A 23,201-nucleotide genomic window follows, 5' to 3' on the forward strand; every position below is an offset into this window, starting at 1 on the left:
AGGGTCACTGCAGGCTGTCCTCAATCTGTGACCATTTCGGAGCTAAAATGGACCCCACCCAAAGAAGGTATTCACGACCTAGGTCCATAATGTGCAGAGACTCACTTAAGGTTGAAAGTCCAGCTATAGTTATGGGTTTATATTTATTTATTATAAAATATAGAAACCAACCACCTCACTAGTCACCTGTTGGGAAACCTCTATGCCATAAGTTGAGGACTACCTGGAATAAACCACCGATAAACCTTGGGAGCATTTGCAAAAGGGGATCATTGTATAAAGCCACTAAATTTGACTGTGTCCACCTGTCTTGCAAAACACAACTCTGGGAGCTGAAGTCCACCCATCTTAAAAGAGGACCATTCCCATTCCATACCCAGGACCTCCAGTACGGCCTAGTGGTTATAAGGCCCTGTGTTAGAAAGCCTGAGGTCATGGGTTCCAGTCCCGCCTCTGCCATGAAATTCAGCTGGTTGACATTGGGCCAGTCCCTCTCTCGGCATAACAGGGTTGTTGTGAGGCAAATAGGCATAGGGAGAAGTGAGGATTATCTTCACTGCCTGGAGTTATTTGTAAAAATAATCAAGACGCATAACAATAAGAAACCACTTTCATTTTGCAGTGGCTTGGCTGGCCTGTTTTCCTCTTGTATGGCGTTGCCTCTGTGGGAACAAGGAGGAGATCCGGGTTCCTCCCCCAAACCTTCCTCTTTCCTGTGTCGGGATTAGGCAACCCCGCTTCCAGCCTGCAGGGAGAGGCGCTCTTCCCATGGGCAGAGGAACCCTCCACACCGGCGGCCTTCGGAGAAGCTTCCGAGCACGTGATCCCGGCTGGGGGAGGAGAGGAGGCGGGGCTGCGAGGCGGGGGCCGAGCCCGAGAGAAAGCCGCCCCCGCCTCTCCCCTCCCCCTCGTGGATCTCCATTTTCCTCCGCGGCTCCCGCTTCTTCCTTGGAGGATCGGCGCTGGATCCCTCGGGAGAGGCTGCTGGGTCCCCCGCAGAGCAGGTGGGGCTGCTCTCCCTCCGCCCTCCAGCCAGGAGATCTTCTCCCCTCCCCGCCAGGAGGAAGGGAGCTGCAGCGGATCCCGCTCCTCGCCTTGCCGGCTTTTCCTCGGGGAGATCCGGCTCCGGCGTCGCCTGCAGGGAGCGGATCCCTCCCTCCCTTCCCTCCAGCAGGGGGCCGAGGGGGCTCCGGTCCCGGGCTGGATCTGCCCCCTCCTCGCCCGGCCAAGGCTCCCGGGGGGCTCGGTGGGGGAAACCGGGAAGGAGCTTCGGGTCAGTTGCTTTAAGAAGGTCTCTCTGTGGTCCGCTTGAACAGGAAGTCTCTGAGCATCCAGATCCCGCACCTGCAGTTGGGAAAAAATGGAGTAAACGGAGCTTTAAAACCTTTGTTGTGGTTTGTAACGCGGACTTACCTCATTGCAATCGGTAGGGGAGAGTTTGAGGGAAAGGAAATTATTTGAATTGAATTCATGGTGTCTTAAACCCACAAGAGAGCCTTTTTCTTTGACCTCAATTTAAAAGGAGAACAATGAAATTCTTTGTTCTGATCTTTAATCTGCTTCTGATCGTAAACGCTTGGTAGAATCTGTTAAAATCAACATTTTCCTTGTTTTACCCAGAAGGATCTGGGAAGTGGCCCTTTATGGTGCATGTTTTACAAAGCGAAGGTTTTGTGGAGGTTTTGAAGCAACCTGATCCTTTCCTCTGTTTCCTTGCTTTTCTAATAGATAGAATAGAATTCTTTCTTACTCCAGTGTGATTGGATACCCAAGGAATTTGTCTTTGGTGGAAATGCTCTCAGGGTACATAAAAGAAACATTAGTCAAGAATCATCAGGTACAACACTTAATGATAGTCATAAGGTATAATAAGCAATCAAATCATCAACAATCCATATAAATCATAAGGATACAAGCGACAAAGTTACAGTCATACAGTCACCAGTGGGAGAGGATGGGTGATAAGGAGTGGTGGGAAGATTAACAGTAATAGTAGTGTACACTTTGTAAATAGTTGGACAGTGTTGAGGTAATTATTTGTTCGGCAGAGGGATGGCTTTCGGGGAAAAAACTGTTCTTGTGTCTTGTGCTCTATAACGTCATTTTGAGGGAATGGTTTGAAACAGTTTATGTCCGGGATGTGAGGGGTCTGTAAATATTTTCACAGCCCTCTTTTTGAGTCGTGCAGGTATATACAGGTCCTCAATGGAAGGGAGGTTGGCTAATTCTGCTCCTAATTATCCTCCGAAGTCTGTGTCTGTCCTGTTAGGTTGCAGAACCAAAGCAGACAGTTATGGAGGTGCAGATGACAGACTCAGTAGTTCCCCTGTAGACCTGGATCAGCAGCTCCTTGGGCAGTTTGAGCTTCCTGAATTGACGAAGAAAGAATATTCTTTGTTGTCCTTTTTTGATGACGTTTTTGATGTGAGGTGTCCATTTTAGGTCATGTGATATAGTAGAACCTAGACATTTGAAGGTCTCTACTGTTGATACTGTGTTGTCTAGTATTGTAAGATGTGGTAGCATGGGAGGGTTTCTTCTAAAGTCTACCACCATTTCTATGGTTTTCAATGTGTTCAGTTCCAGACTGTTCCAGTCACACCACGAGGCAAGTTGTACAATTTCTCGTCTGTATGCGGATTCGTCATTGTCTCGAATGAGACCAATCACTCTTGTATCAATTGCAAACTTCAGTATTTTAACAGAGGGATCCTTTGAGATGCAATCATTGGGACATGGAGAAGTGGAGAGAGCACACAGCCTGTGTTAATTGTACAGGTATCAGATGTGATTCTGCCTAGCTTCACCTGCTGCTTTCTGTCTGTTAGGAAGTTTATGATCCAATTACAAGTGTGTTCAGGTACTGCTAGTTGGTTTAATTTAGTTAGAAGAGTGTCTGGAATGATGGTATTGAATGCTGAACTGAAGTCTACAAAGAGGACCCTTGCGTAGGTATTTGGAGATTCAAGGTGTTGTAGGATGTAATGCAGAGCCATATTAACAGCATCATCTGTAGATCTATTTGCTCGGTATGCAAACTGCATGGGATCTAACAGCGGGTCTGTGATGGTTTTCAGGTGGGACAGCACAAGCCTTTCAAAGATTGTCCTAACTACAGATGTTACAGCAACTGGCCTGTAGTCATTCAGTTCCTTGATGGAGGGCTTCTTTGGCACTGGGATGATGGTAGAACGTTTGAAGCAAGAAGGAACATAGCACATCTCTAGTGATCTCTTGAAGATTCGAGTGAAGCTGGGGGCCAATTGGTCAGCACAGACTTTTAAGCAAGAAGGAGTTATCTTGTCTGGCCCTGGTGCTTTTCCTGGCTTTTGTCTGTGTAATAGATCTTGCACTTCTTTTTCTGTGATCCCCAGAGGTTGTAAACCCAATGGATTGGGGCCAGTTCTAGGAGGCTTGGCTGTTGTTGGTGTGTTTCAGATGGGGGTTGTGGAGATAGATCAAACCTGCAGTAACACACATTCAGGTCATCTGCTAGTTGTCGATTTCCTTCTGCCTGGGAAGGAGGTTTGCTGTAGCCTGTGAGGGGCTTCCATGAACCAGGGGGACGTAGAATATTTGGGGAGGTGGGAACGAAAGTAAGGGGGGACACTGCTTAAGGTCGGTAAGCCAGCATCCCACTTCATTCCAAACTGTGCTTGGACCTCTTGCCTGACCCTCCTTGGTTATGGGGTGGGGAAATGGGAGGAGATCGGCCCTTTTCACACATGCTGTCCCCCATCTGATCTAAATCTTGATTAAATTGTGGTTTGGAAGATAAGCATTTTTCATCAGGATCCGAGTTTTTGTCTTCCGAGTTTTCCAACTCGTGCTGGAGCCATTCTCACGGAACTTCTCTCTATGAGAGTGTGTCCTGTTCTGTGTGTGGTGTGGTTGTGTGTGTAGACCACACACACACACAACAGGACACACACTCTGCTAGAGAGAAGTTCCCTGAAGATGGGCTCCAGCACGAGTCCGAAAGTTCAGAAGACAAAAACTCGGATCCCGGTGACCGACTCAGATTGGATCCTGCAGCTTCATCCTGGGAAACACAAAGTCTATTTGCCTTCATTTCTTTCTTGTCTGTGTTTGACAAAACGGCAATGCAGTGAAACTTTTTGCCTTGACTTTTGTGTTTCCTACAGTCAGTCCTCGACTTACGACTACAACTGGGCTGCAAACTCCTTTCCTGAGGAAAGTGGTCATTACGTGAGGCATCACATTACTACTTTGCTGAAGAACTGCAATTCTGCCCTCACTGTTGCGGTTGTTATTAGCAATAGCACTCCGACTTAGATATATAGGGCTTTAAAGTGCTCTCTGAGCAGATTAGAAATATCAGCATCTTCCCTTCAACCATTTTGTGATTTTCTGTGTTTCTCGGAAGGAAATAATGTCCTCTTCTTTTTTGTTCTGCCAGCAGGAAAACAACTATGACCGAAGATTTACCTTCAAGACAACTAACAAGCGGTAGTAGAAGTTCAGCCCCAGGCAGCAGCCGAGGGAAAGCATGAAGCGTGGGAAACGCTTGGATTCCCCGTCAGACGGAAGCAGCACTCCAAGAACGCTCAAAAGAACCCATGAATGCCCAGAGTGTGGGAAATCCTTTGCTCGCAGGTCCCTCCTTTTGACCCACAGGAAGGTCCATGTGGGAAGTGGACCCAGTGAAGGTTTGGAGGGTGAAGAATCTTTCTCTGGGAAGAACTCCAAAGATCTCAGAAGCCCCCCAACACTAAAACCCTATAAATGTGAGGAATGTGAGTTATGGTTTAGTCAAAAGTCGAGCCTTTGTACACATCGGAAAATCCACACTGGAGAGAAACCTTATGAGTGTCTGGAATGTGGAAAAGTTTTCTGTAGAAAAGCCACTCTCAGAAACCACGAGAGGATTCACACAGGGGAGAAACCTTACAAGTGTTGGCAATGTGGGAAGAGCTTTTCTCAGAACTCAAGTCTTTGGATCCATAGAAAGATTCATGTGGGAATAAAATCTTACAAATGCTTTGAATGTGGAAAATGTTTCATTCAGAGTTCAGCTCTTCGGATTCATGAGAAGATTCATGCAGGAATAATATCTTACAAGTGCTTTGAGTGTGGAAAATGTTTCACCCAGAGTTCAGGTCTTCAGACTCACCAGAAAACGCACAGAGGGGAGAAAAACGAAAAGTGCCTCGAATGCGGGAAATGTTTTACCATGAAATCAACTCTGGTGGTACATCAGAGACGTCACACTGGAGAGAGGCCCTATGAGTGCCCAGAATGTGAGAAACGATTTGTGAATTTTTCTGAACTTCGGAATCACCAGAATTGGCACAAAGGGGAGCTGCCCCATAGATGTGGGGAGTGTGGGAAAAGTTTTCTTACGCCAACCCATGTTCAGATTCATCAGAGAATCCACACGGGGGAGAAGCCCTACAAATGTGGGGAATGTGGGAAATGCTTTTCCCAAAAGCAACATCTTGGAAGCCATCAGAGGCGCCACACAGGTGAGAAGCCATACGGTTGTGTAGAGTGTGGAAAATGCTTTGTAGACATGAAAGGCCTTCGGAGACATCATAAAATCCACACAGGGGAAAAGTCATATCAATGCATCGACTGTGGAAGTTTTTATAGAACCTCCTCAGCCCTTAGAAGTCATATGAAAATTCACACAGGGGAAAAAAACTACAAATGTTTGGACTGTGGGAAAACATTTGCTCATTCAGGTTCCTTAAGAAGTCACAGCCTAATCCATACAGGAGAGAAACCTCACAAATGCTCAAAGTGTGACAAATGTTTTTCTCGGAAAAATGCTCTTGTGAGTCATCAGCGAATCCACACTGGAGAGAAACCATATAAATGCCTGGAGTGTGGGAGATGTTATGTCCATCCTTCAACCCTTCGTACGCACATGCGAAGTCACGCAGGAGAGTAGCCTTACAAGTGCACAGAGTGTGAGAAACATTTTCATTTTAAATCAAAGCTAGAAAAACCAGAAAGTCCATAGCAGAGATAAATCTCTTCAGCTGTGAACAAGGTTGGCAATCCTTTTTTTCTCCAACATTCACATTTTAATGTTTACCAGAAATTTCACACAATGACAGAAGTAAAGTCCTGCAATTGTTCGGTTTGAGTAAAATGTTTTTCCTACTGAACCAAAGGAACCTTCAATAACATCAGGGAGTGCGCAATGAGGCAAAAGGATGTAAATTTTGGGAGTGTGAGAATATTTTGCTTGCAAAGTCTCATTAGTAACTTATCAGAGTGATTACACCAGAGAGTTAGAAGTATGTGTGGAGAAGGTAAAATGTTTTGCAGAGCACAGGAAGTCCTTGACTTATGACCACAACTTGGAATGGATTTCTGGTCATAGGTTCCTTCAGTCCTAAGTCAAGGAACCAGGTATTTCTCTTAATTTTTACTAGATTTTGTTGATCCATGAGGAGAACTGAAAATTTAGAGAGGAGAAAATGGGGTGTAGGTTGGAATGAATGTGGTTTATTTAATGATAAAGTTTTGGTGTTGAATCTGCTGGCTGAGAATGAGGAGGTACAGTTTCTTTTTCCTGCTATCTTTTTTTGAGGGATTTTTCTCCTTTTTCTCATAGTCTCTTCACATATTCACAGACAAAATATCTTTCTGTGCATCTAATCCTTAATAAAAGTATTGTTCGAAATAACCTAGGGGGCCTTTTTTCAGGAGACGGACTGGGCGGCTCAAAGCAGACAAGATGGCAGTCAGATTGGGCTGAGGAAGCGGCTCTTGGGGCTCCCCTGGACCAGGAAATGGGCTGCGGGGAGGAAGGAGAGGAGGAAGGCCATCAGGGAGTCCGTGGCCCATGGTTCCCAGCAGTTCTTAGATGAGGGGAGCCACGTTTCTCAGAGGAGGGGGGGAAACCTGTCCAAGAGGCTGTCATAAGATGCCCCCTAGAGGAGAGATGCGGAACTGTCCCAGCAGGATCTACCCTGGGGGAGGAAAATGAGGGGAAGGGGCGGGGCTTCCTGATGGACCTCCTCCATCTTCCCAGGGTGGAAAAGGGCAGGCAGGCGCTCAACAGGTCCTGACGCTCTGGAGGGAACCTTGGATTCCTTCGGGGGGTCACCCAGACCCCACACAGGAGGGGCTCCCCTCCAGCAATAGGGACGCTGCACTAGGCCTGAGGGACAGACCCTCCCTCCAGAAGCTGCTTCCTGGTGCAGCAGCCCCGGGACCGCAGTTGAGGAATGGCAAGCGAAGGTCTCCCCTTGGGGAGTCAGCTGGTCCTGGGTTCAAATCCTTATGCTGCCACCCTCACCTTTGAGCATGGGAGCCTCCTGTGGCCTGGCTGAAGTCCTGCTTTGAGTGAGGGTCCTGCAGAGGCAGTTCGGATGATCTCCGTGGGAGGGGTTTTTTGACTACGGGGGGGTGGGGGTCTGAGGGTCCTGAGGAGGAGGATTCCCTGGTTAGACCGAACTTTTCTCCTCTCAGATGAAATCCTCCTCTTGGGGGTTCAGCTTTTCTCTGTCTCCTGCAGCCCCCCAAGCCCATCTGGAAGGGAGGGTCCCCAGCCAAAGAAATAGTTTTGGGGAGTCAACTTAGAGGAGCCCCAATATCCTCCCTCGTCAGTCCCCGCTTCCCATCCAGGTTCTGATTCAGCCATGGGGGATTATGGGGTGGGGGCGTTTCTGGGTCTCCTCCCCAAATTCAGAGTCTTCTCCCCAGAAGGGAATCGAAGCTCAGCTCTTCCCGCACCTTAATAAAAAAAAGAGATTCAGAAGAAAAAGTGAAAGTTGCAACAACACTTTTGCCAAAAAAGCACCTTTTTCTTATAGTTTTGGTGGCGTTTGTGGATTTAGGTCAGAAAATGCCTCAGTTTCCCTCTTGTTTTCAGGCTCCTTCATCTTTTCGATGCAAGAAACTTTGGAAGTGGGACTCTAATTGCGGGTCAGGAAGGTCCCACTCCCACCCAGCCATGGGGGGGCGCTGCATCTTATCCCCCATCGGCTGCTTTCTTGCAACCTCTGCGCCCCCCCCACCTCGGCCACAACTAGGGAAGCACAGGCGGCCTCCCTCTTCTTCCGGCCGGGGGAAAAATTGGGTCAGAGAGGGAACAGAGACCATGTGGAGATCGAGGCTCCTGCAGGCGCTCACCTCTCTTGCCCTCCACCCCATTTCCCGCTACTGGAATCCCCGCCACTTTCTCCTCCCACCTTCCTCCAGGAGCACTGAGGGCCCCTCCCAGCTCTGCTCCTGCCCCTGACGCGCTCCCTCCTTAACGGGGGTCTCCTTCCCCCCTTCGCTTCCAGGGATCCAGGCCAGAACCCACCCACCCCCAGCAGCATCGGGGGAATCCCAGCAGGGCCCATGGCTGCTGCTCCACAGGTGCCCCCAAAGAGAAGGGAGAAAGGCCCAGAACCCCAAAATGGAAAAGTCCACCCACTAAAGAGAGAAGAGGGCGAAGAAGAAACAGGCAGCAGAGAGAAAGCAGAACTGCTCAACAATCATTCTCTGCCTGAGTGCAATAAACGTATTTCTGGAAAAACTACTCTTGGGATACACCAGAGAATCCACGGTGGAGGAAAACCACAGAAATGTTCAGAGTGTGAGAAATATTTCAACCACACCTTCAGCATTTCACAGGCACACCTGAAATCACACAGGAGAGCGGCCTTACAAAGGGTGCAGAGTGAGAGAAACCTTTTCACTGGCAATCAAAGCTAAAAAGGCATCAGAAATAATAAAATAAAAGTGCATGAATTTGGCTCAGAAAGCAGGAGCGCTGGTCACTAACCAGAGTAAAAAAGAAAAGAAAAAAGTGACAAATGTTGGGGAGTGGACATCACTTTTTGGCAGAGCACACATCGTCCTCCACTTACAACCTATCAATCATTTAGGTATATTCCTGTTAGTATTTCCCAGACATAAACTGTTTCAACTCCTTCCCACAAAACGACAGTACAGAGCACTGCACACCAGAACAACTAGACACAAGGACGTTTTTTTCCCCAAACGCCATCACTTTGCTAAACAAATAATTCCCTCAACACTAAACTATTTACAAAGTCTCCACTATTACTATTAAGCTTGTCATCACTCCTTATCACCCATCCCCTCCCACTTGTGTGACTGTAACTTTGTCGCTTGTATCCTTACGATTTATATTGACTGTTTCCTAGAATGATGATTGCTTATTGTACCTTTTGATTAAGTGTTGTACCTGATGACTCTTGACGAATGTATCTTTTCTTCTATGTACACTGAGAGCATTTGTACTAAGACAAATTCCTTTGTGTCCAATCACACTTGCCCAATAAAAATTCCATTGTATTGTATTCTATTTTGTGATATTGCATCATTATTCATATACCATGTTACATTAAATATTCTTCTCGTTTATTTCTGTCAGTCTGAAACCAACTGCTAAATTTTTCATAGAGAAGTCACTTCAAATAGCTTAAATTTAGTGCAAGTTTTTTGTGGGATTCATTGGCTTCACTAAATGAGACCCACCTTAACTCATCACTTGCCTTTATTGGTTAATTCGCTCCTTCTCCTCTGTCCTCCATCAAATGGCATCTCCTCCCCAGCCTGATGCAGCCTAATATTCTCCTAGATGTTTTCCTTGGGAAAAAGTCTTTTCCCGCTTGAGCCCATGGAAATATTCCTTGGTGACATAGTGGCTGATTTGCTCAGAAGCTGGGATCCGCCCGGCTCCTATTGGCTCCTTCAGGGGGGCTTCTGGCATCTTCCCTCCCCCTGTGAGCCCCTTGATCCGGGGACCCCTGGTTCCCCAGAAGTGGATCCCACTGTAGCACAAGGAATGAGGAGCCCCTGACTGGAGGGGGTGCTGAGTTCTTCCCCTGGGGGTCAGGATCCCCCCCTCTTCCCCAGCTCCAGAAACGCCAGGCGCCTTAAAGTCAATCTGGGGGAACAGCTCAGGGTGGAACTTGGAGGGGGGGGTCCTTGGTGGTCTTTGAGCTTCGGGATTTCCCCGCAGACGTGTCACTGCCCAAACTTGGTGTCACATCCGTGTATCTGCCATTCTTCAATGAAAGAAGAAGGGGGGGGTAGTTGGTACAAGTAATCCTTCTTGATGTCACCTGAATATCTGAAGCCTTGTATTGAATTTGTATAACTTGCACATGATATATGGACTATGAGCCTGGAACCTTGTCACCTCTTGGAGAGAAAGCAAGAGGAGAAGAGGCCATAAAAATTTCATCTCTGAAAGGAACTACCTGAGAAACTTCTAAGATACCTTCCCAGAAAAGTGGGGAGGGGGGATTAACAGATTGTTTCTTTGGTTGACTAAACCCACATGGGAATAAGGGGAGGGGCGGAGCTGCAGCGGATCCCGCTCTTCGGGTTTTCCTCGGGGAGATCCGGCTCTGGCGTCGCCTGCAGGGAGCGGATCCCTCCCTTCCCTCCGGGCGGGGGGCAAGGGGGCTCCCTCCCCGGGCTGGATCTGCTCCATCCTCGCCCGGCCAAGGCTCCCCGGGGGGGGGCTCGGTGGGGGGGGGGGGAAAACGGGAAGGAGCTTCGGGTCGCTTGCTTTCAGAAGGTCTCCCTGTGGTCCGTCCGGCCACCAGGGCTCTGAGCATGCGTGTCCCGCAAGGGCTTTTGGAAAAGGAAAGAGTGTAAACTGTGCTTTAAAACAGGTACTGGGGTTGGTAACGTGTTATTACCACCCCCTGACCTCTTTGCAACGGGGCGGGAAGAAGTTTAAATTCGTTGAATTGAGCTCCTGTTGTCTTAACCCACAAAAGAGATCTTCCTTCTTTGTGCTCCGAAAGGCCAAAAAGAGCATCCTTTGTTTTCATGCTAATCTCTACTTTGCTTCTTTTTTTAAAAGATGGGTAGAATTTCTAAACTTTGCATTTTCCTTGTTTTGCCCAGGAAGAGAGAGGCTGTGATGGGGCAGCCCCTCCTGGGTGGAGGTTTTTCAAAGCCCAAAGGAAATTTTTTTTTAAAAAAATAGTGGTTTTTAAAACATAAAAACATCAAGCCATCTTCCATATGTGCCAGTTGGTTTACAAATAGTTTTGTGCTTTCATTTCGTTATATATATTCTCGTATTTTCAATCAAGTATTAAATACATTAATACATTAATCATTATTAATCAGTCATTTGACTATAACTTTTATTCATTCATGTTTTACAAAATAATCATATTTTACTTAATTTGTTATTATGACAGTTCATATTATCATCTCAAATCTATCCTAAAGTCATTTTGTAAATATAATAAGAAAAGAATACATCCTTATATGTTTATTATTTTCTAAGAATCTACATAGTTCATTACTATATTTTATTGTCTAACCATTGATAGAATAAATCCCAAATTTTATAAAATCGTTTATCCTCTTGTTCTCTGATTTCAAATGTCAATCTACTCATTTCAGCACATTCCAATATTTTCTTAATGATTTCCTCCTGTGATGGTATTTTCTCATTTTTCCAGTTTTTAGCAAATACAATCCTAACCGCAAGGCTGAACCAAGCCTGGGACTCAGGACAGCCTACAGAGGTGCCCGTGCATGGCCCCAAGGGAGTCTGACAACCAATCAGAATACAAGCTGATATTGCTTTAATATTGCACCATACAGTAGAATTCAATCTAGTTGCTGCACTGGGATAGAAGCTATCTTTCAGCCAGTTTGATTGTCCTGTACCATCTGCCGGATGGTAATAGTTCAAAAAAAAAAAAAGGGTGCCGAGGATGAGATGGATCTTTGAGAATATTTTGAACTTTCTCAAGGCAGCAGGAGCTATAAAGCTCTTCCAAAGAGGGGAGAGGACAACCCATGATCCTCTGGGTAATGACGTTAACCCTCTGGAGCGCTGTCCTATCTGCCACTGTGCAATTGGCAGACTATACACAGGTGCAGTAAGTTAAGATACTCCATGATGCAGTGTTAGAAGGTCACTTAGCTTTTGGTAATTCCTGTAGTTTGTCCTGGACTTATGACCAAAGTTGGTATCTTAGAGGTTGGGCAAATGGTCATTAAGTAAGATGTCACATGAGAGCTTGGCTCAATGACTGCAATGCTGTACTCCTGACTGTGTTTGTTAAGCAATTTCATGTGTACTTAAGCAGTCAAAAGTCCCAGGTAAGAAATGCAGGTGTCAACTCGCAAAACCTCCCTGAACTGCTCTCGAGTTGCCATGGGCAAAGAGGATGGGAGAGTGAACTTTGCAGCCGCATCCAAGACCTGGTATCTCAGTCAAAATAAAGCACATTCCGACCAATGGGCCAAGTTTGTCTCCACGGTAACCCACAGTGGCCGGAGGGGCTGACTTCTACAACCTGCAAAATCACCTCGTTGGGGAATGATGACATATCTTGTGGGGAGGGGGAAACAGGGTTAGACCCAATGTGCTAATTTAGTGAGGTCAGATTGGCTCCACCTGGTCCGTGCCAGCATGAAGCTCCTAATAAATAACTGGATTTCTTTTGAAGCTTGGCCTGAGGCTCATCATTTAATTAGGGCATCTGTTGGAACCCTGACAGCGGGGTTGTCTGAAGTGAGCTGGAGAGGCCTTGTGATTCCCAGGCACAGGCCGCTTTGGGACACGTTGCTTGGAAACGGTACAGAACATGCGGCTTTGAAAATGGCGCTAGCCTGCAAAGGCCTCTTCTCCAGGAATTAAGGCCGCATTTCTCAGTGGTAGCGGTGACCCTGGGGTGAAGCCCAGGCCTGGGGACAGCGGCAGATGGCTGAGAGTGTTGAAGGCCCCAGGCCTCCACTTAAGACCCAGCCCAGCATTGCTGTCAGTCAGAGCTGCTTTGCATGGCCGGGCTCAGGCTCCCAGGGGTGGTTGCAGCTGTGCACCCCACTTTAGTGGGTGGCTCCCCAATTTATGGATGCCCTGTTCCTGTCTTCTCCCCTCCCTAGATGCATGACGACCATTGCCTGCACCTCCCCCCACGTAAGGACCTCCAAGGTCACTTCACGGTTGCAACCAGGAGTGTTGGATGGCGGTTGTGGAGTGAAATGCTCCCGTGACCCCTCCCCTAACCACTGTGTCAGGGTTCCAACTAATGAACTCAAATGATTCAGCACTCTGAGACTTATGGCTTCCTCAAAGAATGGCTTTATTGAGTACATCATTTCAGCATGGATGAACTTAAAACCAGCTCTAGCTGTTTCCCGTGCTTTCAGCATAATTAGAGATTCCCCCCACCCCTAAACTCCTAGGCTCACAGGCCACATTGCCCCATTAGGTGCTCTGGCATCTCCTTGGCAACAAGTTCCAGTCTCCGGCCGGCATCCATTAGGAATGACCTTGGTTCCCTAGAGATAGCAGGTTGTTTTGACTCGATCGCATTCAGTTCTTCTTCCCCCTCCCCGAGCTGTGTGGCAACTACAGAAACAGAAGATATCTGAGGCAGGCTCAATCCGTTTCAGAGTTGACACACTGCTTCACTGAACGACCAAGGTTCCAGTCCCAACAATGGTCATATGTTGAGGACATCTCTCTTATAGTTATAGGGCCTCCATCACTTTGCCTCAGGTGTACTGAGCACCCTACGCTGGGCAGAGGGTCAGACTGGAAGACCCTCAAGGTCCCTGCCAAGGATAAGATGTTATGATTCTCTATGTGTCTGAAAGGGAAATACAATTCTTCCCTTCTTTTTCCTTTAACAACAGATAGAAGATTGTGACCAAAGATTTACCTCAAATACAACTATCAACAGTTATAGATAATTAACACACGGCAGCAACCGCCATAAAGCATGGAGCATGGGAAATTCTTGGATCCCCCATCATACAAAAGCAGGACTCCAAAAGACGACCAAAAATCCCATGAATGCTCAGAATGTGGGAAATCCTTTGCTCGCAGGTCCCTCCTTTTGACCCACAGGAAGGTCCATGTGGGAAGTGGATCCAGTGAAGGTTTGGCGGATGAGAAATCCAACTCTGGAAATGAAGCAAAAGGTCTCAGAAGCTCCACCAGACTAAAACCCCATAAATGTGAGGAATGTTACTTAAGCTTTGGTCAAAAGTCAGACCTTCGTACACATCAGAAAATCCACACTGGAGAGAGACCTTATCAATGTCTGCAATGTGGAAAATCCACTCTCAGAAACCACGAGAAGATTCACACAGGGGAGAAACCTTACAGGTGTTGGGAATGTGGGAAGAGCTTTTCTTACAACTCAAGTCTTTGGATCCATAAGAAGATTCATGTGGGAATACAATCTCACAAGTGCTTTGAGTGTGGAAAATGTTTCATCTTGAATTCATCTCTTTTGGAGTCATCAGAAAACACACAGAGGGGAGAAAAACGAAAAGTGCTTCAAATGCGGGAAGTGTTTTACCTTGAGATCAACCCTGGTGGTACATCAGAGACATCACACTGGAAAGAAACCCTATGAGTGTCCAGAATGTGAGAAACTATTTGTGGATTCTTCTGAACTTCTGAGACACCAGAATTGGTACAAAGGGGAACTGCCCCATAGATGTGGAGAGTGTGGGAAAAGTTTTGTTATGTTTTGTTACCATGTTCAGATTCATCAGAGGCTCCATACAGGAGAGAAGCCCTACAAATGCAAAGAATGTGGAAAATGTTTTGGACACGAGGCCTTTGCAGTCATCATAAAACCCACACAGGGGAGAAACCCCATCAATGCAACGACTGTGGAAGATTTTATAGTACCTCATCAGCCCTTAGAAGTCATGTGAAAATTCACACAGGGGAAAAAAACTACAAATGTTTGGACTGTGGGAGGACATTTGCTCATTCAGGTTCCTTTAGAAGTCACAGCCGAATCCATACAGGAGAGAAACCTCACAAATGCTCAGAGTGTGATCGGTGTTTTTCTTGGAAAGATTATCTTGTGATACATCAGCGAATCCACACTGGAGAAAAAGTGTATAAATGCCTGGAGTGTGGGAAATGTTTTCCTAGTAAATCAAAGCTAAAAGGGCACCAGAAAGTCCACAGCAGAGATAAATCTGTTCAGCTGTGAACAATGTTGGGAACCCTTTTTTTCCCAACAGTCACGAGAGGGTGTAAATTGTTGTGCGTGAGAATATGTTGCTTGCAAGGCCACATTAGTAACTTCCCAGAGTGATTACACAAAAAAATACGTGGGGAGTATATAAAATGTTTTGCAGAGTCCAAGAAGTCCTGGTCTTGGGACTACAAGTTTGTATGGATTTCTGGTCATAGGTTCCTTCAGTCGTAAGTCAAGGAACCAGGTATTTCTATTAACTTTTACTAGATTTTGTTGATCCATGAGGAGAACTGAAAAGTTAGAGAGGAGAAAATGGGGTGAAGAGTGGAATGAATGTGGTTGTTTATTTAGTGATAAAAGTTTTGATGTTGAATCTGCGCGCTGAGAAGGAAAAGTTTTTTTCCTATTATCTTTTTTTGGAGGGATTTTTTTCCCATTTTTTTTCATTGTTTTTTTCCATATATTGACACATAGATATTTGTATTCTGTGCATATAATCCTTAATAAAAGGTTTTTTTTAAAAAAAAAAAACTTCTCCGGTTCTGACTGAGCGGTGGAGGATGGAAGTATTGATATTCCTTCCGGTCGTTTGGTGCTGAGTCAGGGTGCAAAAGGCGGGGTTGGAGCCTTCCTGAAGCTGCTGAAAGGACCCTGTTGTAGACTGGAGGTAGGGGGGGACTTTCCACCCCTCCCCCTCTGTGGTGGGAGGGCTGCTCCTTTTGGCCAAGATGGCCGCTGCGGCCCCTCTTTCCACCCAGAAGGTGGACTTGGCTGCCCTCCAAAGAGCCTGGCATGTCTCTCTCCAGATGCAGACGGACGTCTCCTCCTGATGGGTTTGTCCTTTGTGACACAACACAAATCCTTTCTCCCCCCCACCCCCCCAGTCAATCAGAACAGAAGAAGCTTCTTAGATGAAAAGCGAAATGTTTTCAAGGGAAAAAATACCCAAAAAAGTCCAGTTTGCCTTTTGGGGAGAAAAAAATGCACCTTTGGGTTAGGACAATGAATGCACTCAGGGAAACATAGTGAGAGTGGTGATGAATAACACACAACCAGCACACAGATAGACTGAATAGTAAAATGTAAGTTTTACTTCCAGTAAACGGGTAAATAAAGTCCAACAAACAGTCCAAATCATACACGGTTAAAGCAGTTAGTATTCAAAACAATCAGTCCAGGGATACTCCAAAAACGAAGTTCTTTTCTTTACCAGTATCATAAAAGTTCAGTAAATGGAGTTTGCTGAACAGTTGCAAGACTCACAGCAGTTCAAGCAGAATGAAGACCAGGCAAAAGGCAAATGGGAAATGCAAAAAGAACAAACCAGGTTTCTGGCTCCATCTTATGGCCATTGGAGGAACCTCAGCCAATCACAATTGCAGCATTCTCTTAAAGATACAACAGTATTAAATGACTATCCTGGTTTATATATTGCCAACCCAACTGTTAGGTGACTATCATTCCTAACAGGAAGCCCCCAGCAGTAGCTGCTCCAGAGCCTTTTTTAGATGTTAGGCAAGGGGGTGGGGAAGAGTGCCGGGAAGTCCTGGGTCCCCGGAACCCCCTCTCTGCAGCCCCGTTTAAATTCACAAGTTCCCGTCCGAGCAGCAGCTCCTGGAGAGGTGAAACGTTCTTCCCCACAAGAGCCCACAGCGAAGGAGACGCCCCCCCAGACCCCACCCAGCAGGGGCTCCCCTTCAGCACCAGAGATGCTGAGCTAGGCCTGTGGGACCAACCTTCCCCTGCAGAAGTTGCTTCCCAGTGCAGCAGCCCCTAGACTCAAGTTGAGGAATGGGAGTTGAAGGTTCTCCCCTTGAGGGGGGGGGGCGGAGCCAGCTGGTCCTGGGTTCAAATCCTGATGCTGCCACCCTCACCTTTGAGCATGGGAGCCTCCAATGGCCCGGCCAAGGTCCTGCTTTGAGCGAGGGTCCTGCAGAGGCAGTTGGGAAGGTCTCCATGGGAGGGGGGGGGCTTGACTGCAGATGTCCTGAGGAAAAGGGGACCCCCCCACGATTCCCTGGTTATACCAAACTTCTCCTCACAAATGAAGTCCTCCTATCCACCTTTGGGGGTTCAGCTCTCTTCTCGGTCTCCTGCAGCCCCCCAAGCCCATCTGGAAGGGAGGGTCTCCAGCCCCCCTCCCTCACCAAAGGGATAGTTTTGGGGAGTCAGCTTAGAGGAGCCACCCCCACCCCCCAATATCCTCCCTCCACAGTCCCCACTTCCCATCCAGGTTCCGATTCAGCTATGGGGGATTATGGGGTGGGGGGTTCTGGGCCTCCTCCCCAAATTCAGAGTCTTCTCCCCAGAAGGGAATCGAAGCTCACCTCTTCCTCCTCCTTAACAAAAAAAAAAAAGGAGATTCAGAAGAAAAAGTGAAGTTGCAAAAACACTTTTGCCCCCCCCAAAAAGCACCTTTTTTTTTTCTTCTAGTTTGGGTGGCATTTGTGGCTTCCAGGTCAGAAAATGCCTCCGTTTCCCTCCCGCTTTCCGTCTCCTTCCTCTTCCCGTGCAAGAAACTTCGGGGCTCGGGGTCCTCATTCGGGGTCGCCAAGGTCCCACTCCCACCCAGCCCCCACATTGGCTGCCCTTCTGCGACCCCCGACCCACCTCGGCCACAACTCGGGGAATGAGGGAGGGGGCTCCCTCCTACTCCTCTTCCTCCTCCTGGGAGATCAGAGGGGAGGGGCGGAGGGGAAAGCAGAGGGGGCGAGAAAGGGGTGGGGCTGCAAGGCGGGGGCGGGGCCCGAGAGGAGAGCAGAAGCCCCGCCCACGCCTAGACCCTCCCACCGGCTGGATCTCCGCGAGTCCCTCTTCTCCCGGGGGAGGATCGGCGCTGGATCCTTCGGGAAAGGCTTCTGGATCCCGCTCGGGGTAGGTGGGGCTGCTCTCTCTCCGGCCTCCAGGCGGCCCCTCCTGCCACGAGATCTCCCCCACCTTCCCCGGCCAGGAGGAGGGGAGCTGCGGATCCTTTTCTTCGGCTTCCCGGGTTTTCCTCGGGGAGATCCGGCTCTGGCGTTGCCTGCAGGGACCGGCTCGCTTTCCTTCCCTCCGGGGGACAAAGGGGGCTCCGTCCCAGGGTTGGATCTTCCCCCTTCCTCGCCCAGCCAAGGCTCCTCGGGTGGATTCAGGAAGAAACTTTTTGGTAAGTTCCTTCAGAAGGTCTCTCTGTGGTCCGTGAGACCACGAGGCCCGAGAATGCGTATCCCGCAAGTGTATTTGGGAAGAAGAAGAAAAAAAAGAGTATAAATTGTGCTTTAAACTAAGCATTTACTCAGATTTGTAGTGTGTCGTTAATACACTGTGATTTCTTTGCAACGGGGCGGGAAGGGTTCTGGGAAAAGGAAAGAAGTTTGAATTAGTTGAATTGAGCTCATGCCGTCTTAACCCACAAAAGAGACCCCCCTTTCTTTGTGCTGGGTCTGAAAGGCCAGAAATAAAATCCTTTGTTTTTATGCTAATCTTTACTTTGCTTCTGCTTTAAAGAGATAGGTAGAATTTCTAAACTTTCTATTTTCCTTGTTTTGCCCGGGGAAGAGGCTGTGGTGTGGCAGCCTCTCCTTGGTGGATCTAATCCCCCCCCCCCTTTTACTTTATTTTATAAAATATTTAAAAACTGTCAGAAGGAAGCTGGGCTCGAGAAGTCATGATGGGATGGAGATCATATGTGCAAAAGTGAGAAGAAGCAGGAAAAAGGGATAAGAATCAGAAATGGGTTGTTTAACATGAGCCTGAACTCTCTTGCCTTCTCTTCTGCTTCTGCGATGCCTTAGTTTTGTTTCATTTTCTTTATTGCCGTTGCACCTGGTACAATGGGATTAAATGCCATCTTCAGTGTACTTTGTAACTATAAAAATACCACACAAACATACATCCTTTTCATTCCATGCAATTGAATTGAAAACCCCTGATATTGCATTAATACAGTAGAATTCAATCTAGTGGCTGCACTGGGATAGAAGCTATTTTTCAGCCAATTTGATTGTCCTGTACCATCTGCCGGATGTTAATAGTTCAAAAAAAAAAAAAAAAAGGTGCCGAGGATGAGATGGATCTTTGAGAATGTTTTGAACTTTCTCAAGGCAGGGGGAGCTATAAAGCTCTTCCAAAGAGGGGAGAGGACAACCCATGATCCTCTGGGTAATGACGTTAACCCTCTGGAGCGCTGTCCTATCTGCCACTGTGCAATTGGCAGACCATACACAGGTGCAGTAAGTTAAGATACTCCCTATGGTGCAGTGTTAGAAGGTCACTTAGCTTTTGGTAATTCCTGTAGTTTGTCCTGGACTCATGACCAAAATCGGTTTCTTGGTTGTTGAGCAAAGTGGTCATTAAGGAAGATGTCACGTGAGAGCTTGGCTCAATGACTGCAATGCTGTATTCCTGACTGTGGTTGTTAAGCGATTTCACGTGTTGTTAAGCAGACAAAAGCCCCAGGTAAGGAATGTGGGGCTGTCTGAAGTGAGCAGGAGAGACCTTGTGATTCCCAGGCACAGGCCACATTCGACCTAAGGGGGCCTGGAGGAGCTTAGACATGCTTTGGGACACGTTGCTTGGAAATGGTACGGACCATACGGCTTTGAAAATGGCGCTAGCCTGCAAAGGCCTCCGCTCTAGGAATTAAGGCCGCATTTCTTAGTGGTAGCGGTGACACTGGGGTGAAGCCGAGGCCTGGGGACAATGGCAGATGGCTGAGAGTGCTGAAGGCCCCAGGCCTCCACTTAAGGCCCAGCCCAGCATGGCTGTCAGTCAGAGCTGCTTTGCATGGCTGGGCTCAGGCTCCCAGGGGTGGCTGCAGCTGTGCACCCCACTTTAATGGGTGGCTCCCCAATTTATGGATGGCCTGTGCCTGTCTTCTCCCCTCCCTAGATGCCCCACGACCATTGTCTGCTCCTCCCGACACGTAAAGACCTCCAAGATCACGATTGCAACCATGAGTGTCGGATGGCGGTTGTGGAGTGAAATGCTCCCATGACCCCTCCCCTAACCACTGTGTCAAGGTTCCACCTAATGAACCCAAACGATTCAGCACTCTGAGACTTATGGCTTCCTCAAAGCACGGCTTTATTGAGTACATCATTTCGGCACGGATGAACTTAAAACCAGCTCTAGCTGTTTCCCGTGCTTTCAGCATAATTAAACGTTAGAGATTCCCCCCTTCCCTAGAGTCACAGGTCACATTGCCCCATTAGGTGCTCTGGCAACTACAGAAATGGAAGATATCTGAGGCAGGCTCGATCCGTTTCAGACTTGACACACTGCTTCACTGAACGACCAAGGTTCCAGTCCCAACCATGGTCATACATTGAGAACATCTCATAGATATGGGCCTCCATCACTTTGCCTCAGGTGTACTGAGCACTCTACCCTGGGCAGAGGGTCAGACTGGAAAACCCTCAAAGTCCCTGCCAAGGATAACATTTTACGATTCTCTATGTGTCTGAAAGGGAAATATAATTCTTCCCTTCTTTTTCCTTTAACAGCAGATGGAAGATTGTGACCAAAGATTTCCCTGGAAGACAACTATTAACAGATAATAGAAAATTAACACACGGCAGCAGCAGCCGCCATAAAGCATGGAGCATGGGAAATTTTTGGATCCCCCATCAGATAAAAGCAGCACTCCAAAAAATCACCAAAAATCCCATGAATGCACAGAATGTGGGAAATCCTTTGCTCACAGGTCCCTCCTTTTGACCCATAGGAAAGTCCATGTGGGAAGTGGACTCAGTGAAGGTTTGGAGGGTGAGAAATCCAACTCTGGAAATGAAGCAAAAGGTCTCAGAAGCTCCACCAGACTAAAACCCCATAAATGTGAGGAATGTGACTTACGCTTTGATCAAAAGTCAGACCTTCGTACACATCAGAAGATCCACACTGGAGAGAAACGACATCAATGTCTGGAATGCGGGAAATTTTTCCGTAGAAAAGGCACTCTAAGAATCCATGAGAGAATTCATACTGGGGAGAAACCTTACAAGTGTTGGGAATGTGGGAAGAGGTTTCCTCAGAATGCACAGCTTTGGTCCCATGGGAAGACGCATGCAGGAATCAAATCTTACAAATGCTTTGACTGTGGAAAATGTTTCACCCAGAGTTCAGGTCTTCGTAATCATAATAAAACACACACAGGGGAAAAAAATGAAAAGTGCCTCGAATGTGGGAAATGTTTTTCCAAAAAATCAATGCTGCTGCGACATCAGAAACGCCACACTGGAGAGAGACCCTATGAATGTCCAGAATGTGAGAAACGATTTGTGGATTCTTCTGAACTTCAGAGACACCAGAAATGGCACAAAGGGGAGCTGCCCCATAGATGCGGGGAGTGTGGGAAAAGTTTCATTACGCCAGCCCATGTTCAGATTCATCAGAGAATCCACACAGGAGAGAAACCCTACAAATGTGAGGAGTGTGGGAAATGCTTTTCCCAAAAGCAACACCTCGGACGCCATCAGAGGTTCCACACAGGAGAGAAGCCATACAAATGCGAGGAATGTGGAAAATGCTTTGTAGATAAGAGAGGCCTTTCCAGTCATCATAAAACCCACACAGGGGAGAAACCGCATCAATGCAACGACTGTGGAAGATTTTATACCACCTCATCGGCCCTTAAATCTCATGTGAAAATTCACACAGGGGAAAAAGATTACAAATGTTTGGACTGTGGGAGAGCATTTGCTCATTCTTCTTCCCTTCTAAGTCACAGCCGAATCCATACAGGAGAGAAACCTCACAAATGCGCAGTGTGTGATAAATGTTTTGCTCGGAGAGATTCTCTTGTGATGCATCAGCGAATCCACACTGGAGAGAAACCATATAAATGCCAGGAGTGTGGGAAATGTTTTGCCCATAATTCATCACTTCACTGGCATGCGCGAAATCACACAGGAGAGTAGCCTTACAGAGTGTGAGAAACCTTTTCATAGTAAATGAAAGCTAGAAAAGCACCAGAAAGTCCATAGCAGAGATAAATCTCTTCACTTGTGAACAGTGTTGGGAAACTTTTTTTTCAACATTCACATCTTCACATTTAACAGGAACTTCGCACAGTGATAGAAGGGAAATCGTACAATTGTTTGGTTTGGGGAAAATGTTTTTCCTACTGAAGGAACCTCAAATAACATCAGAAGTACACAATGAGGCAAAAGGATGTAAATGTTGGAATTGTGAGAATATCTTACTTGCATAGTCGCATTAGTAACTTATCAGAGTGGTTACACCAGAGAGTTATAAGTATGTGGGGAGTAGATATAATGTTTTGCAGAGCACAGGAAGTCCTGGACTTGGGACCCCAACTTGGAATGGATTTCTGGTCATAGGTTCCTTCAGTCGTAAGTCAAGGAATCAGGTATTTCTCTTAACCTTTACTAGATGATATTGATCCATGAGGAGAACTGAAAAGTTAGAGAGAGAAAATGGGGTGAAGGATGAATGTGGTAAAGTTTTGATGTTGAATCTACTGACTGAGGATGAGAAGGAAAAGTGTCTTTTTCCTATTACCTTTTTTGGAGGGATTTTTTTTCCTTTTTTTTTTTTCCATATATTCACATTATTTGTACTAATTTTCTTTCTGTGCATATAATCCTTAATAAAAGCATTGTTCAAAATAACCAAGGGGGCCTTTTTTAGGAGATGGGCTGGGCGGGTCAAAGCGGAAAAGATGGCGGTTAGATTATGCCATGCTGGGCAGCCAAAGTGGGCTGAGTAAGTGGCTCTTGGGCCTCCCTTGGATGAGGAAATGGGCTGCGGGGAGGAAAAGGAGGAGGAAGCTCGGGAATCCATGCCCCATGGTTCCCAGCAGTTATTAGAGGAGGAAGCCATGCTTCTCAGAGGCGGGGCAGGAACCCTGTTTCAAGAGGCTACCGGAAGATGCCACCTAGAGGAGAAATGGGGAATTATCGGTCCCAGGAAGATCCACCCTTGATGGGGGGAGGAAAATGAGGGGAAGGGGCGGGGCTTCCTGATGGACCTCCTCCATCTTCCCAGGGTGGAAACGGGCAGGCAGACGCTCAACTGCCCAGCTGTCTGCCTGGCGATCTGGAGAGAACCTTGGATCCCATGGCCCCCCCAGACCCCACACAGGAGGGGCTCCCCTCCAGCACCATGGACGCAGTGCTAGGCCTGTGGGACCGACCCTCCCTCCAGAAGTTGCTTCCTGGTGCAGCAGCCCCGGGACCGCAGTTGAGGAATAGGAGGCGAAGGTTGCTGCTTAACTCATTCTTTGCCTTGGTGCAATAAACGTTTTTCTGGAAAAAACTACTCTTGGGATACATCAGA

At 47.3% G+C, this 23,201-nt stretch overlaps 2 protein-coding genes and 1 pseudogene across 4 annotated transcripts; all 3 read left to right on the forward strand.

Moving 5' to 3' along the window:
- The first annotated feature begins 706 nt into the window (after positions 1 to 706).
- On the forward strand, positions 707 to 6,655 carry LOC113454947 (uncharacterized). 2 transcript variants are annotated; one of them, XM_087928291.1, is made up of 2 exons: positions 707 to 1,004; positions 4,424 to 6,655. In XM_087928291.1, exon 2 carries the CDS (start codon positions 4,511 to 4,513, stop codon positions 5,912 to 5,914), a length of 1,404 nt encoding a protein of 467 aa, XP_087784417.1. In that variant the 5' UTR covers positions 707 to 1,004; positions 4,424 to 4,510; the 3' UTR covers positions 5,915 to 6,655. The 2 variants fall into 2 exon arrangements, with proteins under 2 accessions (XP_087784417.1, XP_087784416.1); XM_087928290.1 differs by having other exon boundaries at positions 834 to 1,004; positions 4,421 to 6,655.
- A 6,156-nt stretch (positions 6,656 to 12,811) lies between these two features.
- On the forward strand, positions 12,812 to 15,309 carry LOC148126604 (uncharacterized; annotated as a pseudogene).
- Positions 15,310 to 17,723: 2,414 nt separating this feature from the next.
- LOC113454238 (uncharacterized) lies at positions 17,724 to 22,531 on the forward strand. 2 transcript variants are annotated; one of them, XM_087928334.1, is made up of 2 exons: positions 17,724 to 18,069; positions 20,408 to 22,531. In XM_087928334.1, the coding sequence occupies exon 2, from the start codon at positions 20,501 to 20,503 to the stop codon at positions 21,818 to 21,820; it is 1,320 nt and encodes a 439-aa protein (XP_087784460.1). In that variant the 5' UTR covers positions 17,724 to 18,069; positions 20,408 to 20,500; the 3' UTR covers positions 21,821 to 22,531. The 2 variants fall into 2 exon arrangements, with proteins under 2 accessions (XP_087784460.1, XP_087784461.1); XM_087928335.1 differs by having other exon boundaries at positions 17,724 to 17,798.
- The last annotated feature ends 670 nt before the right edge of the window (positions 22,532 to 23,201 follow it).

Source organism: Pseudonaja textilis, chromosome 2 (genome assembly GCF_049901715.1).
Source record: "Pseudonaja textilis isolate UNSWEBS1 chromosome 2, rPseTex1.2, whole genome shotgun sequence".
Classification (NCBI taxonomy): Eukaryota; Metazoa; Chordata; class Lepidosauria; order Squamata; family Elapidae; genus Pseudonaja; species Pseudonaja textilis.